Source organism: Acomys russatus, chromosome 19 (assembly GCF_903995435.1).
Source record: "Acomys russatus chromosome 19, mAcoRus1.1, whole genome shotgun sequence".
Taxonomy (NCBI): Eukaryota; Metazoa; Chordata; class Mammalia; order Rodentia; family Muridae; genus Acomys; species Acomys russatus.
This window is the reverse complement of record NC_067155.1, coordinates 58,100,099-58,121,607: the sequence shown is the minus strand read 5'-3', so window position 1 is coordinate 58,121,607 and position 21,509 is coordinate 58,100,099. Positions and strand designations below refer to the sequence as shown.

General features: G+C 50.7%; 1 protein-coding gene across 1 annotated transcript; it reads left to right on the top strand.

The window, feature by feature from the left end:
* The first annotated feature begins 445 nt into the window (after positions 1 to 445).
* On the top strand, positions 446 to 20,288 carry Hrk (harakiri, BCL2 interacting protein). The gene is given in 3 exon segments (XM_051161959.1): positions 446 to 496; positions 498 to 794; positions 19,599 to 20,288. Coding segments are annotated over 2 exon segments (279 nt in total). The 3' UTR covers positions 726 to 794; positions 19,599 to 20,288.
* The last annotated feature ends 1,221 nt before the right edge of the window (positions 20,289 to 21,509 follow it).

Genomic DNA, 21,509 nt, shown 5'->3' with positions numbered 1-21,509 from the left:
AGCCCCAAAACCCAGCAAGTCGGCTCGAATCCCCCTGCCTCCCACCTCTCAAGCCACACAACAGCCTGGGGATCTTTTCTCATAACGACCGATTTCGCCCAGGCTCCATCTCCAGTGTGCACTGTTCTGGCTTCTGAGGCTAGGTCCAAGCGGGAGCCTCCCTTAGCCTAGGAAGCAAGGCGGTGACGCCCGGGGCCAGCCTCCCCAAGCCACGAGTCCCCGCCAGTCCCCGCCCTGCCGGCGTCGTGAGGGTTAAAAGTTACCTCTCTGCTTCTTCTCCTGCACACACTCCCCCCCCCCCCCCGGGCCGGATGATGTAACCCCCTCCCCGCGCCCTCCCCGCCCCCTCCACCATGTGACACTTTAATTAATAATAGCGCCGTCAGCACAACAAACGCGCGGCGCAGGGCGAAACTTGGGGTCCGGGGAGGCTCTTCCGCACGACATGTGCCCGTGTCCCCGGCATCGCGGCCGCGGGCCTCCGGCCGTGTGCGGTTTGTGGCGACGCTCGTCCCGGGCTTCGCTGGGCGGCGGCGCAGGTGACCGCGCTGAGGCTGCAGGCGCTGGGCGACGAGCTGCACCGACGCGCCATGCGGCGCCGCGCGCGGCCCCGGGACCCGCTGCCCGCGCTGCTGCCCGCGCTCCGCGCCGGCTGGCCTTGGCTGTGCGCGGCCGCGCAGGTGGCGGCGCTGGCGGCCTGGCTGCTCGGCAGGCGGAGCGCGTAGGCGGCGCGCGCGGGGCCTTCTTGGTGGGGGGGGGACCGGAGCCGAGACCCAGCCCGGACCGAGCAACAGGTACGCGGGGAGGGCGGGAGAGCGAGCGTTGACAGCGGGAGCCAGGGCGCCTCGCTGGGGAGTAACAGACCTCCTCTTCCCCATTTGCCCTCTGTCCCTCTCTGCCCAGACCCTGAGCATTTGCTCCGCCGCCTCCCCCCTTCTCTTCTCTCCTCTCTCTCCTCTCCCTTTCTCTCTTCTCTCCTCTCTCTCTCTCTCCCCTTCCCTCCCGCTCCTCTGTTTCTATTCTGTTTTCACTCTTTACTTCCCACTCTCTCCCGCTCCTCCTCTCTTCTTTCTCCTAAGTTCTCCCTCTCGTCGCTCTGTCTCTGGCTTGTCACTCTGTCACTCTGGCTTCTCTCTCTTCCTTGTCTACACCTCCCTTTTCTTTCCACTCTATCTTTTCCCTTCTCTCCTGCCTTCACTCTCTCTCCTGCCTTCACTCTCTCCTTTCTCTTCCCTCACTTTTCTCTCTCTCTCCCCCTCCCCTCCTCCGCAGCACGGGGGCTTTAGCCACCACAAACGCCACCAGCCTCATTAAACACACGAAGCAGAATCACACTGGAGGAAGCTAAAAGCCTCCCCCTAATTATGCACCGTGGTTTCTAGAGTCCCCAGCCGTCTCCAATCCACTTGCCATTCCAGACTTGGCCAGGTCTCCATATCTTCGCTTTCAACTCCTTTCTCCCCAAGTGTCACACCTGCAGTTTGTGAGTCCCTATTCTCTGTGACACCGTCCCCCCCCCCCATGGAAGTTTCTTACTAGCTAGGTCGTGGTCCTCTTCCGGAAGGCGGGCGCACTTCAGCGTCCCGTCTCCCCGGTAACTTTGTTGCATCTTTTCCCACGAGGTGTAGTGGTTTAGAGCTTGGCCTCCAGTCACCTCTCTAGCTACTATGTCTTGTGTGGGAGCCTGCTGTGTGTTCCGGACTGTCACAGGGTGCTGAACGGCTAACATTTGGTGTCGGTTGGTTGTAGGTGTGGGTCCTTGGTAAGGCGACCTGTGAGCACTAGCGGTGTGCCAGGCTCCGTGCTAGGCGTTTTGGGGGAGCAGAAGTGTCTGGGTCGCCTTCCTAGGTTCTTAAAGTTAGAGGCTTCAGAGAATGAGAGTAGGGTCGGGGGAGACGGACTAGGTTGACCTCCGAGATTGGAGAGGTGAAGATCACAGGTGAGGTAGCCAGAGATCCTGAGATGTCGCCCTGATCCCAGCCCAGCCCCGCGGTGCGCAAACACCTTGGGAGGCTGTCGAGGCGCCACAAGGAGAGGCGGCAGCCGGAGCGTGGGGGTGGCAGCGCCCGGGAAGCTGCGGGGGTGAGCGGGTGTGAGCCGGGAGCGCGGGCGACAGATGTCGCGTGGGCCCGCGCAGCCCGGGCGCTGGCGAAGAGTACTGTCGCTTAGGGGCGCCCTGCGCCGGGCTCCCTAGCTCTGGAGGTCCCACACGCTCCTCCCCTCTGTCCCTCCTTTCAAAAGTACCGCTGCTGAGGAATTCCGGGGGTGGGACCAATATTTTGGAGGGTGCCACAGATTAGACGCCCAAACTGTGGAATTTTGGAGGAAGCAGAATGAAGGCGGGCGAGAGAGGAAAAGGGAAAACAGGCGATGAACTGGGGAAAGAAAAGCAGGTTGCCTAGTTAGGGGTGGGGTGGAGAAGAAGAAATGGCAGGTGTGAAAGTCAAAAGGAAGGGAAGGAACTCTAATAGAAGGGGGGGGAGGGGACGTGCTGGGACGTTGATTCTGGGGTCTTGGGGACCAGGAGCCATTGCAGAAGTTAATGGTCCACCCAGGAGGCCAAGACTGTTTTACCCAGGGACCAGGGCCAGAGCCTGTACAGTTGTGCATGCATGTTGGGGGTTGAGGTGATCAGGAGCCCCGGAAAAAGAGGCTGCGATCTAGGCTGACTGGTGCTCCACTCTGTGCCCTGAAGAGGGTGAGAAGTTGGGAAAGAGGAGCGCGGATGGCCGGGTGATGGTGGCAGAGATTTTCTTGGTGGGGTATGGATGTGGGGGTGTAGGGGAGACAGCAGGTAAGTTTCGCCTTAGAATTGACTTCCTTTCTGCCCTAGCTCTGTTTCTGTCCCCGAGGTAGCGCTGTGTCCAGACTCAGGGGCACCTCGACCCCTCACCCCCTTCCCCAATCCCTGCGGGTGCCTTCCAGGATTCTCCTGCTTACTACATCCCCCAACTGCCACACCCATCACTTCTCTGCCCCTCCTGATCCCTGGAGGTACCATGCTTTTCTCCAGCTGGTCCCTTGCACACCTTGAGGCTCCTGTCAGGGGTCCTCTCACACTGGCTTGGGCTCTCTACCTCATTTCCATGACAAGATGACCAAGCCCACCATTTCCCAGTCTGCCCAAGTAGGCTAAAGCAAGGTGGGCCAGCTGAGAGGGTGATGGGTTGAGCTCTGTGTACTGGGTGTGGGGTCCTCTCCACTCTCCCCAGCATGGGGGTGGGGTGGGAAGGTCTTATCTACTTTGTATATCTCTGGGAGGATGCTGGGGGTGGGGACACCACTTCCAATCTTTTAGGGCTTAGCTTTAACCAGGGTCAGTGAGCCCAAGAAACTTGTTTTGAGCCCCAGCTGTGAGCAAGTAACATTCCTCAAAACTACCAATAAAAAGAACAAAAGAGGAGCCGGTGGTGTCCTGTAATCCCAGCACTCAGGAGGCAGAGGCAGGCGGATCACTGTGAGTTCAAGGCCAGCCTGGTCTACAAAGCGAGTCCAGGACAGCCAAGGCTACATAGAGAAACCCTGCCTCAAAAAACCAAAACCAAAACAGAACAGAACAGAACAGAACAAAAGAGGTATTGGAGAGGTGGTTCGGCGCCCCAGAGGTACTGAATTCAATTCCCAGCAACCACATAGTGCCTCAAAACTATCTATCTGTAACGGAATCGGATTCCTTCTGGCGGGCATGAAAACAGAGCATTCATATGCATAAAATAAAAATAAAAGAACAAAAGAAATAAAGCCCGGACTTATGGAATGAACAGTGCTTGCTGCTTCTGGGGTGCCTGTAAGGGTTGGGGTTGCTGTGAGGCTCAGTGAGGGACAGCAGAGCACAACACTAATAGTAAAATTAATACTACGCAGTTGCTCAGGGAGCTACCCTGACTATTACTGAGCATTTAACCACCGACCCTCTTTCCAACGTGGGCCATGGTCATTGCTGGTGAAGTGGGAAAGATTACTTTTATTATATTTGTTTACTGTGTGTGGGCACATAAGTACCATGGCACAAGTGCAGAGGTCAGGGGACAACTTGCATGGGTCGATTCTCTACTTTTGAGTATGTCCTGAGAGATCAAACCGAGCCACCTTGCCTACCCCCAGCCAGTTTTCCTTGCCCTCTTGGGAAGTCAGCTCATGACTCGGTAGGGGTAGGGTGATATATAACAGACAAGGCAGTGGAGGCTGGGATGTGGCACAGTGGGTAAACTGCTTGCTGTGCAGGCATGAAGACCTGAGTTTGAACCCTCTATGTCTGTGTCCAAGCCCTGTGGAGGGGGATGGGGCTGTAATCCCAGCTCTAGAGGGAGGGGTGGAAGGCAGAGATGGGTGATCCTGGGACTCTGTGGCTAGACAGCTGAGCTAAAATGATGTGGGGGAGGGGAGACTGGAGATGACTCTGGGGGGAAAAAAAGGTGGAAAACAATACAGACACCTGACCTCTGCATGTGCACACACGGGTACATTTATCTGAGTTTGCATACATTAGAGGTAGGTTTGGGGACCCAACGGGCTGGGAATGCGGCTCAGTGCTAAAGGGTTTGCTCACCACACAGGCGCTCCTGAGTTCCATCCCTAGCCACAGTCAGCCTGGCTGTAAAGGACAGCCATCCTCTTTTAGGGCTGATGGGGGTGTGGGTGTGGGTGGGGGTACTAAGACAGCAGCTCTTTAAAAGTGCTGGGCCTGGCCTTTGATTCACTCATCTTACTTCGCTCAATTCGTTCTCATCACGTCAAAAAGGGGAAACCAAGGCAGGCAGCATCTATCTGAGTCAGCAAAGCGCCAAGTGGAGCCGAAGCTTTGAGGGGCTGGCAACCCCCTTGCAGTGAAAGGGGGGTATGCCCGATGAGGTAATGGGGTGGGAAAGAGAGGGTGCGCGGCACATTCCGCACCTCGGAGACTGGTGAGGCCAGGCGGGGAGGATGGGTGTGGGGTAACCCAGTCACTACTCAAAGACACAGGAGAGAAACAAAAGAGACTGAGTGGTGAGTGGGGAGGCAGTGGGGGGGAGGGGCGAAGCTGCCTGCTTCAAGAGGGGGAGGGGAGGGAGACAGAATGGGGCCCTGGAATCTGTCTTTGAGAGGGGAACCCATGGGAAGGCAGCAGACTCCTGGCTTTGGACTAGGAGTGGAGGAGAAAGGAGGACCCTGTGGGTCCCAGAAGTGGTCAGTGACAAGGACGATAATGGGGTTACTTCACGAACTAATGTCGGGCTGGCCGGCTAAATAGGGTACTTTGGGGATTACGTGGTTAAATCCGAAGGTGCATCCTGCAGTCGGCCCTCCCAGATTAGTGTTCAGCACACTGCTTGGCTGGGGAGGGAGACAGTCGATGCAGGAGGACAGCGGTTAAGGAGGAATTCTCCAGAAGGAGCCTGGGATGTGCAGGAGGCCACATGGTCCCTGTGTAGCATGAGAGGCCACAAGCGCTCAAGGGCCAGACTTAAGCTTGGAAGCTTGGAGACTGCATCACTGGAGAATTAAATATGCCCCATATGCCCCAGACGCCACCAGGTGGATTCAGCCGCCCCATCTCTAGGTTTTGAAAAGCCAACCAATCTTGGAGGCAGGAGGGGATCCAGCTTCTGTTGCCCTCTGTTCATCACTGATGTTTGTGTGACCCAGCCCCTGGTGACTTGCTGGTCCCTGCTGCACAGCTATACCCTGGGGGAAACAAACCCATCAGGAACTAAGCAAACTGGTTGTTTTTTTTACCACCCATACACAGCCACTTTCTCTTCTACCTCTGTCAGTAGCATTTTGGGGTGTGGCCAGGCAACTGTTTAACCCCATCCCTGAACTTGTGTGTGTGTGTGTGTGTGTGTGTGTGTGTGTGTGTGTCTGTGCGTGCATGTGCGCGCATAGACAAGTGCAGGTATGGAGGATACAAGTCAACATCATGTGTCCTACTCAATCATTCCCCCCCCCCCACTTCATTATTTTAAAAAATATTTATGGGCTGGAGAGATGGCTCAGTGGTTAAGAGCGCCACCTGCTCTTCCAAAGGTCCTGAGTTCAATTCCCAGCAACCACATGGTGGCTCACAACCATCTGTAGCATGAGGTGATTCCCTCTTCCAGCCTGCAGGTGTACAGGCAGGCAGAACACTGTATACACAATAATAAATAAATAAATAAATCTTTTTAAAAAATATTTATTTATTATGTATATAGTGTTTTTGCCTGCATGTACTCTCCTGCATGCCAGAAGAGGGCACCAGATCGCATTATAGATGCTTGTGAGCCACCATGTGGTTGCTGGGAATTGAACTCAGGACTTTGGAAGAACAGCCAGTGCTCTTAACATCTGAGCCATCTCTCCAGCCCCCCACTTCAGGCTCTCTGACACCCTGGTACCCCACTTTTTAGATAGGCGCTGAGGATCCGAACTCAATCACACAGCTCTATTGAAGCCTGTGGCTCCCTCACAACATGGCCGCCTTAGGATGGGATCCTGGTGAGGTGAGCAGGGAGCTAGGTGGGAGCTACTTGGGCTTTCTGACCCAGCTCTGAGAGTCGCTTGAGTTAGGAATAGTCCCAACCCAGCGCTGGTTTTACCAAAAGTCCAAATAAACCGCGTCCCCTGCAGCTGTCTCTAAGCAGAGATGGCTGAGTTCTACGTGACACAGATAATGTGTATTTTATCAGTCAGATGGCATAGTGTAGACAATGTGACTATGTCCTGTGAAAGGGCAGCTCCTGCAGGCAGTGTGCTTTAAATTTTTAATTTATTTTATGTGTGTCAGTGTTTGCCTGCGTGTATGTCTGCATCAGTACCTGCAGAGACCAGAAGAGAGCACCAGAGCCCTCTGGAACTGGACCTGCAGATGGTTAGGAGCCGCTGTGTGGGTGCTGGGAACTGAACCCAGGTCCCCTGCAAGAACAGCCAGTGTTCTCAACATGTGAGACAGCTCTAGCACCTGCCTTTTGCTTTTAACAACACATTGGGCTGGCTCCGTGGTGTGCATGTGCTTAGCCTGTGCAGGTCCGTGGGCTCAATCTTCTGCACGAAACAAAACAATTATTTTTACACACATCCCTTTTTGCCAGAGCCTCCTAGAGGCCCAGGTGACCTCGAACACCTTATCTGAAGGATGACCTTAGCTTCTGATTCTCCTGCCTCCACTTCATACAGCATAGGACACCATAACTGTTTTATGGGTGCTGAGGGTGAAACCCAGGTGTTTGTGCATGTTAGGCAAGCACTCTGCCAGCTGAGCTACACCCCAGCCCCATAAAATGCACTTGTCCCTCCGCATCTGCAGGGGTCTGTTTCAGGATCCCTGGGCTATCAATAGGCAAGGAGGCTTAAGACCCTTGTGTGGAACAGTCTGGTGCTCACACACTAGCTACAGAGCTTGCTTTGAGTCATCAAGAGGCTGTTTAGAGCTTTCTGGTGCAAGGCACTCTGGTTGGACAGTTGCTCATGGTGTTGTTTACGAAAACATGACAAAAATGTCTGTCCATGTTCAATTCTGATGTCTTTTTTTTTTCCCCCTGGGTATCCCCACTGTCCTGGTGGATGAAGCTGCCAGTGGGGAAGCTGCAGAATAAAAGATAGATTTTTTCACATTTAGAATATCTGTCTTTTCTTTAAAATATTTTTTTTCCAAAAAGCAAAGCAAACAAAAACAAAAAATGCTGGGCGTGGTGGTGCACACCTTTAATCCTAGCACTCAGGAAGCAGAAGAAAGTGGATCTCTGTGAGTTCGAGGCCAGCCTGGTCTACAGAGTGAGTTCTAGGACAGCCAGGGCTACACAGAGAAACCCTGTCTCAAGAACTCAAAACTAAAAATTAACTATATATTTTTATTTGCATGTGAGTGTGTGTCTGTGTCTGTATGTATATAAGTGTGTGTGTGCACACGCCTATGTGTATATGTGTGTGCCTGTGAATATGTGTGTATATGTGTGTGCATTTGTTTGTGTATATGTGTGTCCACAGCCCAGGTGTAGAGATCAGAGACCACCCTGCTGGGTCAGTTTTCTCCTTTAACGACGCAGCTCCTGAGGATTAAACTCAGGACCTCAAGCTTGGTGGCAAGAGCTTTCGTCCATTGAGCCACTGTCCCACCCTTGGGACACTCCAGGTTTGGTTAGTGCCGCATCCTGTGGCTCTCTTTGATCACTTGCATCCCCCGTCCACACTGCTGGCTGTCTAGGTGTTTGCACTGTGGTGAGAAACACCCTGTGGCCCTGGTCTACACAGACTAGACTCTGTCTAGAATCTGGCCTCACCCTGCCATTCACTCTTGTGTCTCTCCCCACCCCCTACCCGACTCTTATTCCTATCACTGGCCTGGGGACAATATGTACCTGCCAGCTGTTCCCGTCCTTACTGGAACCTTTCTTTCTGTTTGTGTCTTTCTTTCCTTTTTTTGAATTAGGGCCTTACTGGGTAGCCCTGGCAGGTCTGGAACTCTCCATATAGACCATGCTAGCCTCAAGCGCCTCCTAGTGCACGCCTGTCTCTGGGCAGTTCTTCGTGGTGTATGTCTCTAGCCAGTGGGAGAGTGCACATAACTCCAGATCAAGGTGATATCCCTAAAGGCTTGGAGAGTTTTCCAGGCTACCTGGGCCCTAGGCCAGACTTCACACAATCTTGACTGTAGCACTGGGGACTTGGTGAACCACATAGGATGCGAGCAATGGGGAAATGGCTTCTGATAACAGGGACATGCTGATCCCAATGAAATGGATTCCGGAAGACCTGCCATTTCGAAGGCCAGCCCAGATTTAAAATACAGCCGAGCCGAGCGTGGTGGCGCACGCCTTTAATCCCAGCACTCGGGAGGCAGAGGCAGGTGGATCACTGTGAGTTCGAGGCCAGCCTGGTCTACAAAGCAAGTCCAGGATAGCTAAGGCTACACAGAGAAACCCTGTCTCAAAAAGAAAAAGAAAAAAAAATAAGTAAAATACAGCCTACAGGGGCTGGGGTTACAGCTCGGTGAATATGAGGTTTGTCACACAGCATGTGGACCTGGGCTTGAATCCTGAGATCGATTATCAAGGCAAGGCTTTGCTCAAATGCCTGGAATCCCAGAGCTGGGGAGGTGGAGACAGACAGTTCGCTGAGGGTCACTGGTCACCCTGCAGCCCTGTGAGGTTCTGTGAAACCCTGTCTCCAGAACGAAGGTGGAGAGGAACTGAAGACACCCGACAGTGACCCCTCACAAGCATACAAACCGCACAAGAACACACAACAAACAAATGAACCACTTGACAGACTGTGGGACTTACTTAGCCATTCTGACGTCACCATTAATAATATTCACCCAGCCAGGTGGGCAGTAGTGGTGTACACCTTTAATCCCAGCACTTGGGAGGCAGAGGCAGGCAGATCTCTGGGTTCGAGGCCAGCTGGGTCTATAGATCAAGTTCCAGGACAGCCAAGGCTATGCAGGGAAACCCTGTCTCAAAAAACAAAAAAGAATAAATATTGAGCCATATTCCATGTTTGTGGGACAACAGCTGGGTAACATGAATCAGGGAGTTGGGCTGACTTCACATGAAGCTCCCCCCTCATCTCACCCCCCCCCCCACACCCTTCCCGCGGCTGCCAGTTACCAGCTGTGTGACCTTAAGCACATCTGTTTATCTTCAAGGCCCCTTGGTGCTCCTCTGTGAACTGGAATCCCAATGACACGTGCACACATGGGCCTGGCCTCACACCCCCCACACTGTGAGAACCCACCCCCTGCGTGTCTGGTGTCAAAGAGACAGGCTGACCTATCTGCTCTGCATGGCCGGCCGTGGATGAGCCTTGGAGGGGGACAGTTTGTGTGTTGCTTTTCTTTGCAGTGGGGTCAGCTTGTGGAGCCCACATTCATGGTGTCAGGGGAGGGACTCTGAGGGCTTGGCCGAAGCTCACTTTAAAGCCGCTGCCTGTGCTGTCCTCTCCCCCATCTGTGACTCAGCAGCCTTCCCGAAGTCACCAGGTCTAGGCTGAGACCCTGGGGTCATGCTTCCAGACTGGCTATGCTGGCCTTGAAGTCCTCACACTGGAGCAAGTGACCGTGTGCATTGGTGTCTGGCTGTATCCCAGCCCTGACCCTATGTGCAGAACAGAGAACGGATGCAGGAGAGTCGGCAAGTCCCCAGAAATGACACAGTAAACCTGGCTGATGTCATACTAATGTGTTCATGTCTACTTGGGAGAAGAGCCGTTGTTCTCAAAAGATCTGTGACCCACCCAAACACCAACTTTCTCAAAACCTCCAGACCTGATGTTAGGACACGGAATACCATTCAACCCATCCCCCATGTACCTCGCTGATGGGGAAACCAAAGCCCAGAGGAAGCCCCTAGTGGTAAAATGTGGTAGGTTTAAAAGCCAGCTAGCTGTTCCTAAGAGCATGGGTTATCTAGGGGTGGCCTCTGAGTGGACTGCAGCCTCAGCCCTGTTTGATTTAGGATTTTCCTGCAACACTAACAAAGCAGATGCTATGGAAGCCTGTATTTCTGATTTTTCTTGAAAATAAGGAAAGTCCTAGCAACACTGAGTACCTATGCTCACATGGCACTAGGAGCCCCCCTGTATGTGGGTTACCGACCCATCAATACCACAGTTCATCCTGGCTCACTAGGGGGGGCTCAGTGCATACCTGTGGGGGCCTCCCCGGCAGTCCTCCTTCCACCTGCAAGTTCCTCCCTGGCAGTCCTCCCTCCACCTGGAAGTTCCCCCTCCCCAGCAGTCCTCCCTCCAGGCCCACGCACACCTGTGTAGATCCTACTTTAAGTGCCTGAGCTCATCCTTTGCGATCTTCTGCTGTGAGCTGGAAGGCAGGCATCACCCTTTTAATGGCTGCAAGCCATCCCTTTGTTTGCACGAGTCACCGCTTACTTATCTGGTCACCTCCTCCATGGACATCCATCCTTTCCCACTTTGTAACCCTGGAAACCACCAGCTCGTAGTGATTTGATTTTTTTTTTTTTTTTTTTTTTTTGGTTTGGATACCTTCCAAGACAAAGGCATAGTTCTCAGAGTTGACACTGTGGCGTCAAAGCATGTCCATATTATAAAATGTAGCACATATGGGCATGATCGTCCTTGTAGTGGGCAATCTGCTTTACGGAGGGTCTGTCCAGGTTGGGATTGGTGACACACAGCTGTAGTCTATGCTTAGGAGTGGGAGGCAGGAGGATTGCTTGAGACAGAAGTCTAAGGTTAGCCTAGGCAGCAGAGGAAGCCCGTGTCTCAAAAGGTGAAAGGAAAGCTCGGTTTATTACGCTTGGTTCTAGGTTGAGCTAGTCCTCCTGAAAGTCAGTAGTTGGGCTTGACAATGGCGGAAGCCATAGTGCTTTAGTCTCCTCACAAAGGTTGTGTTGGCTCCTAGTGATGGCTGGCAGGGCTCAGGCCAAGGGCAGCAGGCACCATTCCCAGAGGTTTATTAGCTCCCCTCAGCCTCCAGCATGAAAAAGTCAGGTGGAGACTGAAGCGAGAACCCACCTTCCATCTTCAAGGGTGCTGCCCCACAGAGCTGGGAGCCGACATGCCCAAGTTCACTGGCGGGCAGCAGGCAGTGGATGCTCATTTTTTGGAAGCAGCAGATTAGAAAGAAACAAAAGGCTGGACAGTGGTGGCACACACCTTTAGTCCTAGCACTCGGGAGGCAGAGGCAGGTGGATCTCTGTGAGCTCGAGGCCAGCCTGGTCTACAAAGTGAGTCTGGGAGGACAGCCAGGGCTGCACAGAGAAACCCTGTTTCAGAAGACAAAGAAAAACAAGAAAGAAAAAAAGGAAGGAAGGGAGGAAGGCAGGAAGGAAACAGTTTTGCTAAATGTACAGAGAACATCCAGGCTGAAGTAGCCTGAATCTTGCTCTGGACAAGGGAAACGCAAAACTTATATCATCTTGCCTTTTTGCCAAATTATACACACATGTGTTAGATCATACTTGTCACCTAGTTGTCTCTATCTCCATTAAGTCTAGCTGGACAGTTTCAGCTATCTGAAATATAAACTCCAAAATGTGTGTGTGTGTGTGTGTGTGTGTGTGTGTGTGTAAGTTCACCTGTGTGCATATCGGTGGCTCAAGGTTAATGCTCGGTGGCTTCCTCCATCTCTCTCCACCTTGTGTATTGATGCTTGGTCGCAGTTGAAGCCACAGCTCACTGGTTGGCCAGCTTCCTTTGGGGATGCCCTGTCTCTGCTTCCTCAGCACAGGAATTACAGATGGATTTCCACACTCACCTAGCTTTTTAATTTAAAAAGTAAAGAGTGATTTATTTATTTAATGTATACGAGTGCTCTGTTTTCATGTACACCAGAAGAGAGAATCAGATTCCATTATAGATGGTTGTGAGCCACCGTGCAGTTGCTGGGAATTGAACTCAGGACCTCTAGATGAGCAGCCAGTGCTCTTAACCTCTGAGCCATCTCTCCAGCCCCTTATTTATTATCATTTTTACTTATTATTTAGTACAGACTACAGCTGTGTGTCACCAAGCCCAACCTAGGCAGTCCCTTTACAAAGCCGACTGGCTGATATAAGGAAGATTGGACCAATATGTGCCACATGTTACAATATGGGCATGTTTTGACCTGACAATGTCACCTCTGAGAACTATGCTTTTGACTTGGAAGGGTTTTTGCTTGAATGTATGTCTATGCACCATGTGTGTGCAGTACCTATAGAAGACAGAAGAGGGTGTGAGGTGCCCCTGGAAGTGGACCTCAAGATGGTTGTGAGCTGCCATGTGGGAGCTGAGAATTGAGCACAGGTTCTCTGGCAGAGCAACGGTACTCTTAACCACAGTGGCATCTGTCTCCCACACTGTCCAAAACCACTTTGATACCAAGTGTTTCAGATAAAAGAGTATTCTGTGGGAGGCAGAGGCAGGCGGATCTTTGTGAGTTCGAGGCCAGCCTGGTCTACAAAGTGAGTCCAGGACAGTCAAGGCTACACAGAGAAACCCTGTCTCGGAAAAAAAAAAAAAAAAAAAGGTATTCTGTGTGTTTCCACACAGACGCTATAGCGTGTTTCTTTCCTTTCCTTCGTTTTTTGTTTTTGTTTTTGAGACAAGATTTGGCTGCCCTGGAAGCCACAGGGACCGCCTGTCTCTGCCTCCTTAGTGCTACCCCACCCCACCTAGGTTTATATCTTTTTATCCACACACAGTTTGCTTTGGCAATGCAACTTTTTTGTTGGGGAGCTCTTGAGTCCTTTCAAATGGCTGCTATGGTTACAGGTCAATCTGGAAGTGGGACCTTGGGCATGTTTGTGGGACTTCTTCTGCGAGTGAGACCGGCAACCCTCAAAAAAAAAAAAAAGGCATGCCCAGGCCTGTCCCACACATGAGCTCATGTCGCTGTGAACACCACTCAGTAAACCGTGCTTAGATGGCCTCCAAGTCAGGCTCTTTGGCAGCTGCAGGACTGTGGCTTCACTATAGCCTCAAAACTGAGCGTTTGAAGGTGTGTTTTACTCTGGTGTGCTTCTTGCAGGCAGTAGAACCTTTTAGTGTTGGGACTTGATGAAAAGTCTTCCAGTCATCAGAGGTGTACCCCTGAAGAGGACATTGGGGCCCCAGACTCCTCCTCTCTCTCGCTTCCTGGTCACTGTAAGGAAAGCAGCTCTGCTGTGTCCCACATCCCAGCCCCAAAGCAATAAAGTCAAGTCAGTGGGCCAGAGTAAACCTTCTCTCTTGATAAATTCATTATCTCGGGCATTTTGTTACAGTAATGGCAAGCTGACTGACAAGCCCAGGCAACTCTGAAATTCCTTACACGCTCAATGATTTACAGGCAGGGTAAGCCAGCTCTGTCCCTGGCTACCTAGAAAGAAAATTGTTCCCTTTGGTATCATGGGGGATGACAGTTTTGAAACTAGCCTTTCTTCTAACGAGAAGCCATGGTCATCATCTTCCTTTCACTAGCTGCAATCGACTAACATCTGGCACAACCCCAGTTCGTACTGCTTCCTGGTGCAACCCCACCCACCTCCACCCCCTTTCGAGTCCTGTGATTGCCCCAGGTCACTTTATGATCCCTCCTATATATGGAAAGACCATGCTTGTGTCTCGAGGTCCAGTTCACATCCTTGGTCTTCTCGGAGGCTGCCTTGGTGAGTAGAGCCTGCCCCAGGCTGCTTCTCTGTTACTGTGATAAATCACTGAACAAAAAGCAACTTGAGGAGGGGAGGGTTTATTTCATCCTGTAGTACAGCATGAAAGGAAGCTGGAGGCAGGAACCTGGAGGCAGAAACCCGGAGGCAGGAACTAAAGCAAAGGCTGTGGACGAATGCTGCTTACTGGCTTGTTTGCCTTGGCTTGCTCAGCCTGTTTTCTTTTTGTTGTTGTTGTTTTGTTTTTTGAGACAGGGTTTCTCTGTGTAGCCTTGGCTGTCCTGGACTCTCTTTGTAGACTGGGCTGACCTCGAACTCACAGCGATCTGCCTGCCTCTGCTGGGATTAAAGGCATGTGGCACCACACCCAGCGCTCAGCCAGTTTTCTTATACAACCTAGGACCACCTGCCCGGGGATGGCACCTCCCACAATGGGCTGGGCCCCTCCCCCATCAATCAAGAAAACACATCACAGGCTTGCTACCGGCCAATCAGACAGAGACAATTTCCTAACTGAAGTTCCTTCCCTCCTTCAGGTGACTCTAGTTTGTGTTATATTGACAAGAGCTAACCAGTGCTGAGCTCCATCCTGGTTTCTAGGCTGTAAACACCAACTGGGGACAAGTCATCAAACAAATGAGCCTATGGGGGACGTTTCTCATTCAAATCACCCCAAGCAATGACCTCTGACCTGTCATGCCTTCCCCAATGAGATTGGAAGACAAATCAATTATAATAATAATTAACATTGATGTTGTTGATGATGATTATAATGCACTGTAATGAAATAACCAAGATAATCAACTTATCAAGAGAGAAGGCTTACTCTGGCTCACTGATTCCACTTCATTGCTTTGGGGCTGGGAAGTGGGATACAGCACAGCTGCTTTCCTCATGGTGACCAGGGAGCAAAAAAGAGGAAGAGTCTCGGGTCCCAGTATAAATCAGAAGGGTCCTGCCCTCCTGTAGGCATGGTATAGTACACAGAATGTGCTCAGTAAATATTCCTTCTGCTCCCTCCATTGCTCTATTCTCCTGTGTCCATCTCCTGAGTGCTGGGATCTCATGTCTGCTGCAGAACTCCCACCCTCTGTCTTGGTTACAGATGTGGGCCCTGCTGTTTTGGTTTTTTGTTTGTTTGTTTATTTGTTTGTTTTGTTTTTTTACCCCCAGAGCCTTGTGGTCAGGTACCAACTACATGATATTTTGAGGAGTCATCAAAGCTAGTTTTCATAAACTTAGTCAGGTGTGTGTATCGGTTAAGTGGACTGCCGGCTCCAGTTCTGGATTCTTTCAAGGTAGAAACTGACCCCTGAAGGAGAGATAAACCTGTTTTGTAGGATTCCAAGTGTGGGATTGGGAGAGAACAAGTGATTTTAATCCATTAGAAGATCAACCACCTCATACAGGAGCTTGATTGTTGCCAGCTGAAAAGATCCCATGAACAGACTCTGGGAGGAGATATATAAATGAGCCCAGAACTGGAGGCGGGGCTTTTAGAGACTTTGGATAGTTTTGGCTGTTCATTGCTCCACTTCAAAATGCTCCTAGAGAGAACCACTTGAGGGAAGGCTTCGGGGCTTCGTCTCCTGCTGAGGTTCTGGGTTCTGGTTATTCCAGGTTCCAGCAGAAGAAATCCTGCTGATTACACCAGGAGAATCGTTCCTTGGAACTGATATCCTTATGGTTTTGTTGTTGTGTTCCTTAATCCTCATTTCCTATTGTTTTGGTTAGTCGGGTTATAAGTGATGTATGCTCGGTTAATAAGTTGTAATAAAATACATTGATTAAGAAAATTGAGCCAACAGACCCCAGTGTGCCACGGTCTCCTTGTGGAGAAGGGAGTTAATGGATGGGTGGGTGGCTGCAGAATCTTCTACCAATGCCTAAGCAAGTCTATGGTTTGTAGTCACCAGTTTGGATCCTTGTGACTCACTGATGTGGACCGTAGGAATGTGTACTGGACTCAAATCATGAAGTCAGATAAGCATGCCTGTGTCCAGGCAAGAGACAGAAGCAGAGGCTAGCCCGAACCTGAGTCATCAGAGAAGAAGTTGGCAAGGGTCCAACACAGAGACATGAGAAAGGCTTAGGATATAGTGGTGCCCCAAGGTTGGCAATGAGGAGGCTGTCACCACTCTGCAGAACAGGGCAAAATGGGCTCGGGCTGCCTGGTCTGTGACCAGTGGGAAGTCCCTTGAAGAGTAAGTCTCCAGGGTCTAATGTCTCTGTGTCCCTTTCTGGACACACTCAACAGAAAGCCAGACACCACAGACACCCACTAATACAGTCAAAATTCTGTATTTATTTTTTTTCTAACCAGGAAATAAAGATCTATGGGCTTTCTCTCAAGCCATGGTGTGTGTTCTTCATGTCTGTGTCTCCTCTGAGAACCTGTGTCACCTTTGCTTCTGAGGTCGGTCAGGTGGGGGTAGTGCAGTGTTTACCCTCAGATCCCAGCACTGGGGAGGTGGAGACAAGAAAATTGTGAGTTGCAGGTCTGCCTGGGCTGCAGAGGTAGATCCTGTCTCAACAAACAGCAAACGGAAAAGAAAATGTCCCTGAGCCATCATGTCCTAGGACTTCGCCATCCTCATAGTCCTGAGCAAGTATCACTCTGCTTTCCATGTCCAAACACTTGCCTTCTGTGGTTGATCGTTAACGTAAATGCACAATCCGTGTTTCTCATTTCCTCCCTGGTTTCTTCTCCTTTAGCATAAGATGCCCAAGTTTGATCCAACTTGTGTTAAGAATCAGTAGAAATTCATTCCCTTTTTGCAGCCAAGTAAGATTCCACAGCCTGAGCGTGCCACACTGTGCTCGATCCATTCCACCTACTGATTTTGAATCGTGTTGCTATGAATGTCTGTGTACAGATTTTCCCTATTTTTTTTTTATTGATAGTTTCATATATTTATGTAATGAAAATGAAAGTCAGCTGGGCGTGGTGGCGCACGCCTTTAATCTCAGCGCTTGGGAGGCAGAGGCAAGTGGATCACTGTGAGTTCGAGGCCAGCCTGGTCTACAAAGTGAGTTCAGGACAGCCAAGGCTACACAGAGAGACCCTGTCTCGAAAAACAAAACAAAACAAAAAAAATAGAAAGTAATTTTCACCCTCAATTCTCCTCTCTCCCACTGGTGGGGCCTCCTCCAGTTTCCATGTCTTCTTTCTGTTCTGGCCCACTGAGTTTAGAGTTACCAGTCTGAGTGTGGGTAAAAAATTAGTCAGTGGAGCCAGGACACATCATCTGTGGCTACACCAGTGGGAGGAATGGGAACCCATGAGTCCCTTCCCTGCTCCTGAGGAAATGTTGGCCGGTCCAATCTTGCCAGGAGTTCCACAGCCCCGTCATGTCCAGAAGACATATTTTTGTTACACATTTCCCCATCCTCAGCTCTTACATTCGTTTTTTCTGCCCCCCTCATGATGATATCCCCTGGGACTTTGAGGGGTTGTGATATCCATCCCCATTGGGGCTGAGCATGCCACAGTGGCATGAATGCTGTGGCAGCAACCAACCGCTCTGCACTTGGAATGGAGGGCCTGCCCACAGGAAGGAACGCTTGCCTGGTTCTGTAAACCTGATCAAGGACTCTTTTCTAGGGAAACCACAGCCCAAGAGAGCACCTACTACTGCTGTCTTGCTAAATCGCCATGTTATCAAATTGCCTTCTAAACGTTCGTGTTTATACCACTGAGTCAGCACCGCCTCCATCCATCAGAGAATCTTCTCACTGCTGCCAGTGTTGTTTACTATGCGCTAGCTTTTGGTGTTTCGGGTGCATGCTCACTCCCTTCCTAGCTCTGTGTTCTCCCATACCCAGACCTGAGAGCCTCAGGGTAGCCTGGCTAGTTCTTTGGAATCCAATTCTCAGTAGGAATCTCTCTGTGCCTACGTGCTGCCTCTCCTGGGGCTGCCATATCCCATGTTTTCCCCAGACCGCACCTGCTCTTTAGGAGAGTAATGTTAAGAACTTCTTTCCCAACCGGGCGTGGTGGCCACGCCTTTAATCCCAGCACTCAGGAAGCAGAGGCTGGTGGATTGCTGTGAGTTCGAGGCCAGCCTAGTCTACAAAGCGAGTCCAGGACAGCCAAGGCTACACAGGGAAACCCTGTCTCAAAAAACAAACAAGCAAACAAACAGAAAGAACTTCTTTCCCTCTGCTTCTAGTGACTCTGGAACTTCCCATGGTCAAGGAGCATAGGAGTGGCTCATAGCACATGGCAGTGGGGTACATGTGCATGAATGAATGAGTGGCAAAACTAGACGGTCCACAACTCTTGTCTGGACTATGGGCAGATGGAAGCATGAGAAGAATAGATGAAGGACGTGTCCCTAAATAGGAAAGGGTAATTCATCTTTAGATTGTCATCAATCCAGGCTGGGGAGATGGCTTAGTGGTTAAGAGTGTTGGCTGCTCTTACGGAGGACCCAGGTTCAATTCCCCTCACCCACAGGGCAGCAGCTCACAACTATCTGTAACTCCAATTGTAGAGGAACTGACTTCTGGCTTTCACAGCACTGTGCACAGACACATGTGCAGACAAAACATTACATACACATAAAAGAAAACAAAGCAGAAAGACCTTCATCAATCCATGCATCTACCTACCTGCCATACACCCATCATTTATTATTATTATTATTATTTTGGGTTTTCGAGACAGGGTTTCTCTGTGTAGCCTTGGCTATCCTGGACTCACTTTGTAGACCAGGCTGGCCTTGAACTCACAGGGATCCACCTGCCTCTGCCTCCTGAGTACTGAGATTAAAGGCGTGCGCCACCACGCCCAGCCCATTTATATATTATTTATCTATTAGTCATCTACCTGCCATATACCTATTGCTACTAATAAACTTATTTAATTTTGGTACAAAGAATGGTACCTACATTTAGGGTCAAAATTCAATTCATCCCACCTTCCCGCCCCCAGACAGGGTCTTATGTTCCACAGACTAGCCTGGAACTTTGTAGTTTCTGAAACTGGCCAAAGATAACCCTGTACTCTCGATCTTTCTGCCTCCATTTCCCAAGTGCTTGGTTCACAGGCATGAAAGAATATGTTTACAGCAGTGCTGCCGGTGGAACCAGAGGTTTCTTGCATGTTAGGCTACAGAGAGGAAACCCTAGGTATCTTGGAACTCACTGTGTAGACAGGGCTGGCCCTGAACTCACAGCCATCCACCTGCCTCTGCCTCTGGAGTGCTGGGATCAAAGGTGCATGCCACCAAACCTGGCTCGAAATCTGTTTTTAATTATAGACAAAGCACATGTAAATGTACAGGTCTGAAAGCGGATGTGTGTGTGTGTGTGTGTGTGTGTGTGTGTGTGTGTGTGTGTGTGTGTGTTGTGAGCTCAGGGAAGAAAGACGGTTACTGCCACATGGGCAGAGCCCTCTGGGACTGTGAGGAGCTTTGGGGAGCCCTTCCCTCCCCAGTCAGAGCTTTGTGTCCCTTCCTCCCCTTCCCTTCTGCACTGACATCACCCTGGAAGCTGATTGTACTGACAGAAAACAAATCTTTATTCCCACAGGTTGGCGAAACCCTGTGTCCTTGGAAGAAGCTGGTTCCGTTTTCCTGAGGGGGGAGCCTGGAGCTCGGAGCTTGGAAGGGAAGCGGAGTGTAAAGACCCACCCAGAGCTGACGGTGGAAACACGGACTGAGGAAGCCCTCGGGAAGTCCAGCTGCAGAGCTAGCCACCCCAATGCTATTTACATATAGCTATATATATATATACACACACACACACACACACAAAAGAGAGAAAATACAAAATTCCCTATCTGTGCATGCCTGCAGGGGACACGGTCCCTTTCCTTTCCCCACCTCACGATGTGAACTCAGACTTTGTAATGTCTAGGGCAGCGGGGGAAGAGAGAAAGATGCTTGCTGCTGTGTGCACAGGAAACTTACATGGACCAGTGGGATCAGCCTCAGCGTGGACCAACTGCCCAGCACAGATGCTGGCGTGGAGTAGAGGGAACTTGGCCGAAGGAGAGATGGACAAAGACAGAGGGGACATGGGGGCAACCTGGGGTCCCTCCGTTTCTTGACGTGTCCTAGCTTCTCTCTGACCCTGTCTAGACAGTTCTCTAAGATCTCATGGTCACAGCCAGAGAAATGGGATGTCATTTTCTTTTCCTAGCTATCTAGTGTGTCTGGTGCTTCAAATCTTCTTGGTGCTAAATGTGTCCTTGATACGGCCAGGGTCTTGCAGATAGACCCGGAAGTACAGGGGATAAAAGGGTTCTATTTTGCTTTTTTGATATACTCTCTTTTTTTTTAAAAAAAAGGGCCAAGTGACAAAAGTGACACTGGAGAGTCTCTCTATGGGGGGGGGGGGGGGGGGGGATGTACTTGCAGGAGCTTAGGAGCAACCCGCCTCCTGGGAGTGGGGCTAGAAGATGGGAGGGGCAGGCCAGGAGCTGCTCAGGAGATGGCAGTCCCTCCTCCCTCTGCAACAGTACCCTGGGAGGTGGCTGTGGCCTCTGCCTACTTCCTGAGAGGATTCAGGGCTTACATTTTATAGATTAAAGAGCCAAGAGATGGTTCTGATGGAGCATGATTTATAAGCAGGGGATGTTGGGGGAAGGGGCGGACCGTTTAAATGAAATGTCTGAATCTCCTCCTCCCCCAAACACACACACACAGAATAAGCTACTGTTTTTAGAAGTTTCTAGAAGGGCTAACATAACTATATAAATATATATATATATATATATACACACACACACACACACACACACACACATAATGAAGCTGTGTGCTAGACTGACACTTGCCTGCAAAGGCTCACTGCTTCAGGAGTGGTTAATTTTTGCTTTCATTAAAAAAAAAAAAAAAAAAAGACTCCAAAAGAAACAGGTATTATTTCTCTGCATGGATACTACATTGCCCCATAGTGGTCTTTGTGGGAGCCTGCTGTGGGCTCAGTGAGACCGTTACTCTTATTTTTTTTTTTTTTTTATCTTCCCCCCTTTTTAATTTTGGAGACAAGGTTTCCCTGGAGTCCAGGCTGACATCCTGCTCTGGCACCCCACATTTGGGAGTCATTTTCTCCCAGCTGGATTTGCAGGTGACTTGCCTGGTGCCTGATTCCCTGGGGATCAGGAGGTCTTCTGGGAAGCATTGCTTGGTAGGGTACACAGGGCTACAAGGGAACTTGCCCCTCGGCCCACTTTGCTGCACCTGGCTTGGTCCCAGAGTGCACTCTCTCAGTTTGCCATCAACCAGCCATTTTCTCCTTAGAGTTCTCTAAATAACCCACTAAAGAAAAATGCCAGTGAGAACTCAATGCTGAAGCCTCCCTCTTTTAACTGCCAGAACTGAATTCAGCAAAGAAGGGGAAAAAATAAAAAAAATAAAATAAAGTGCTTGTTTGGCAGGGTAACAGCAGGCAGCAGGCCGTGCCCTCGTCAAGCCAGAACGACACAGAGGGTTCCAG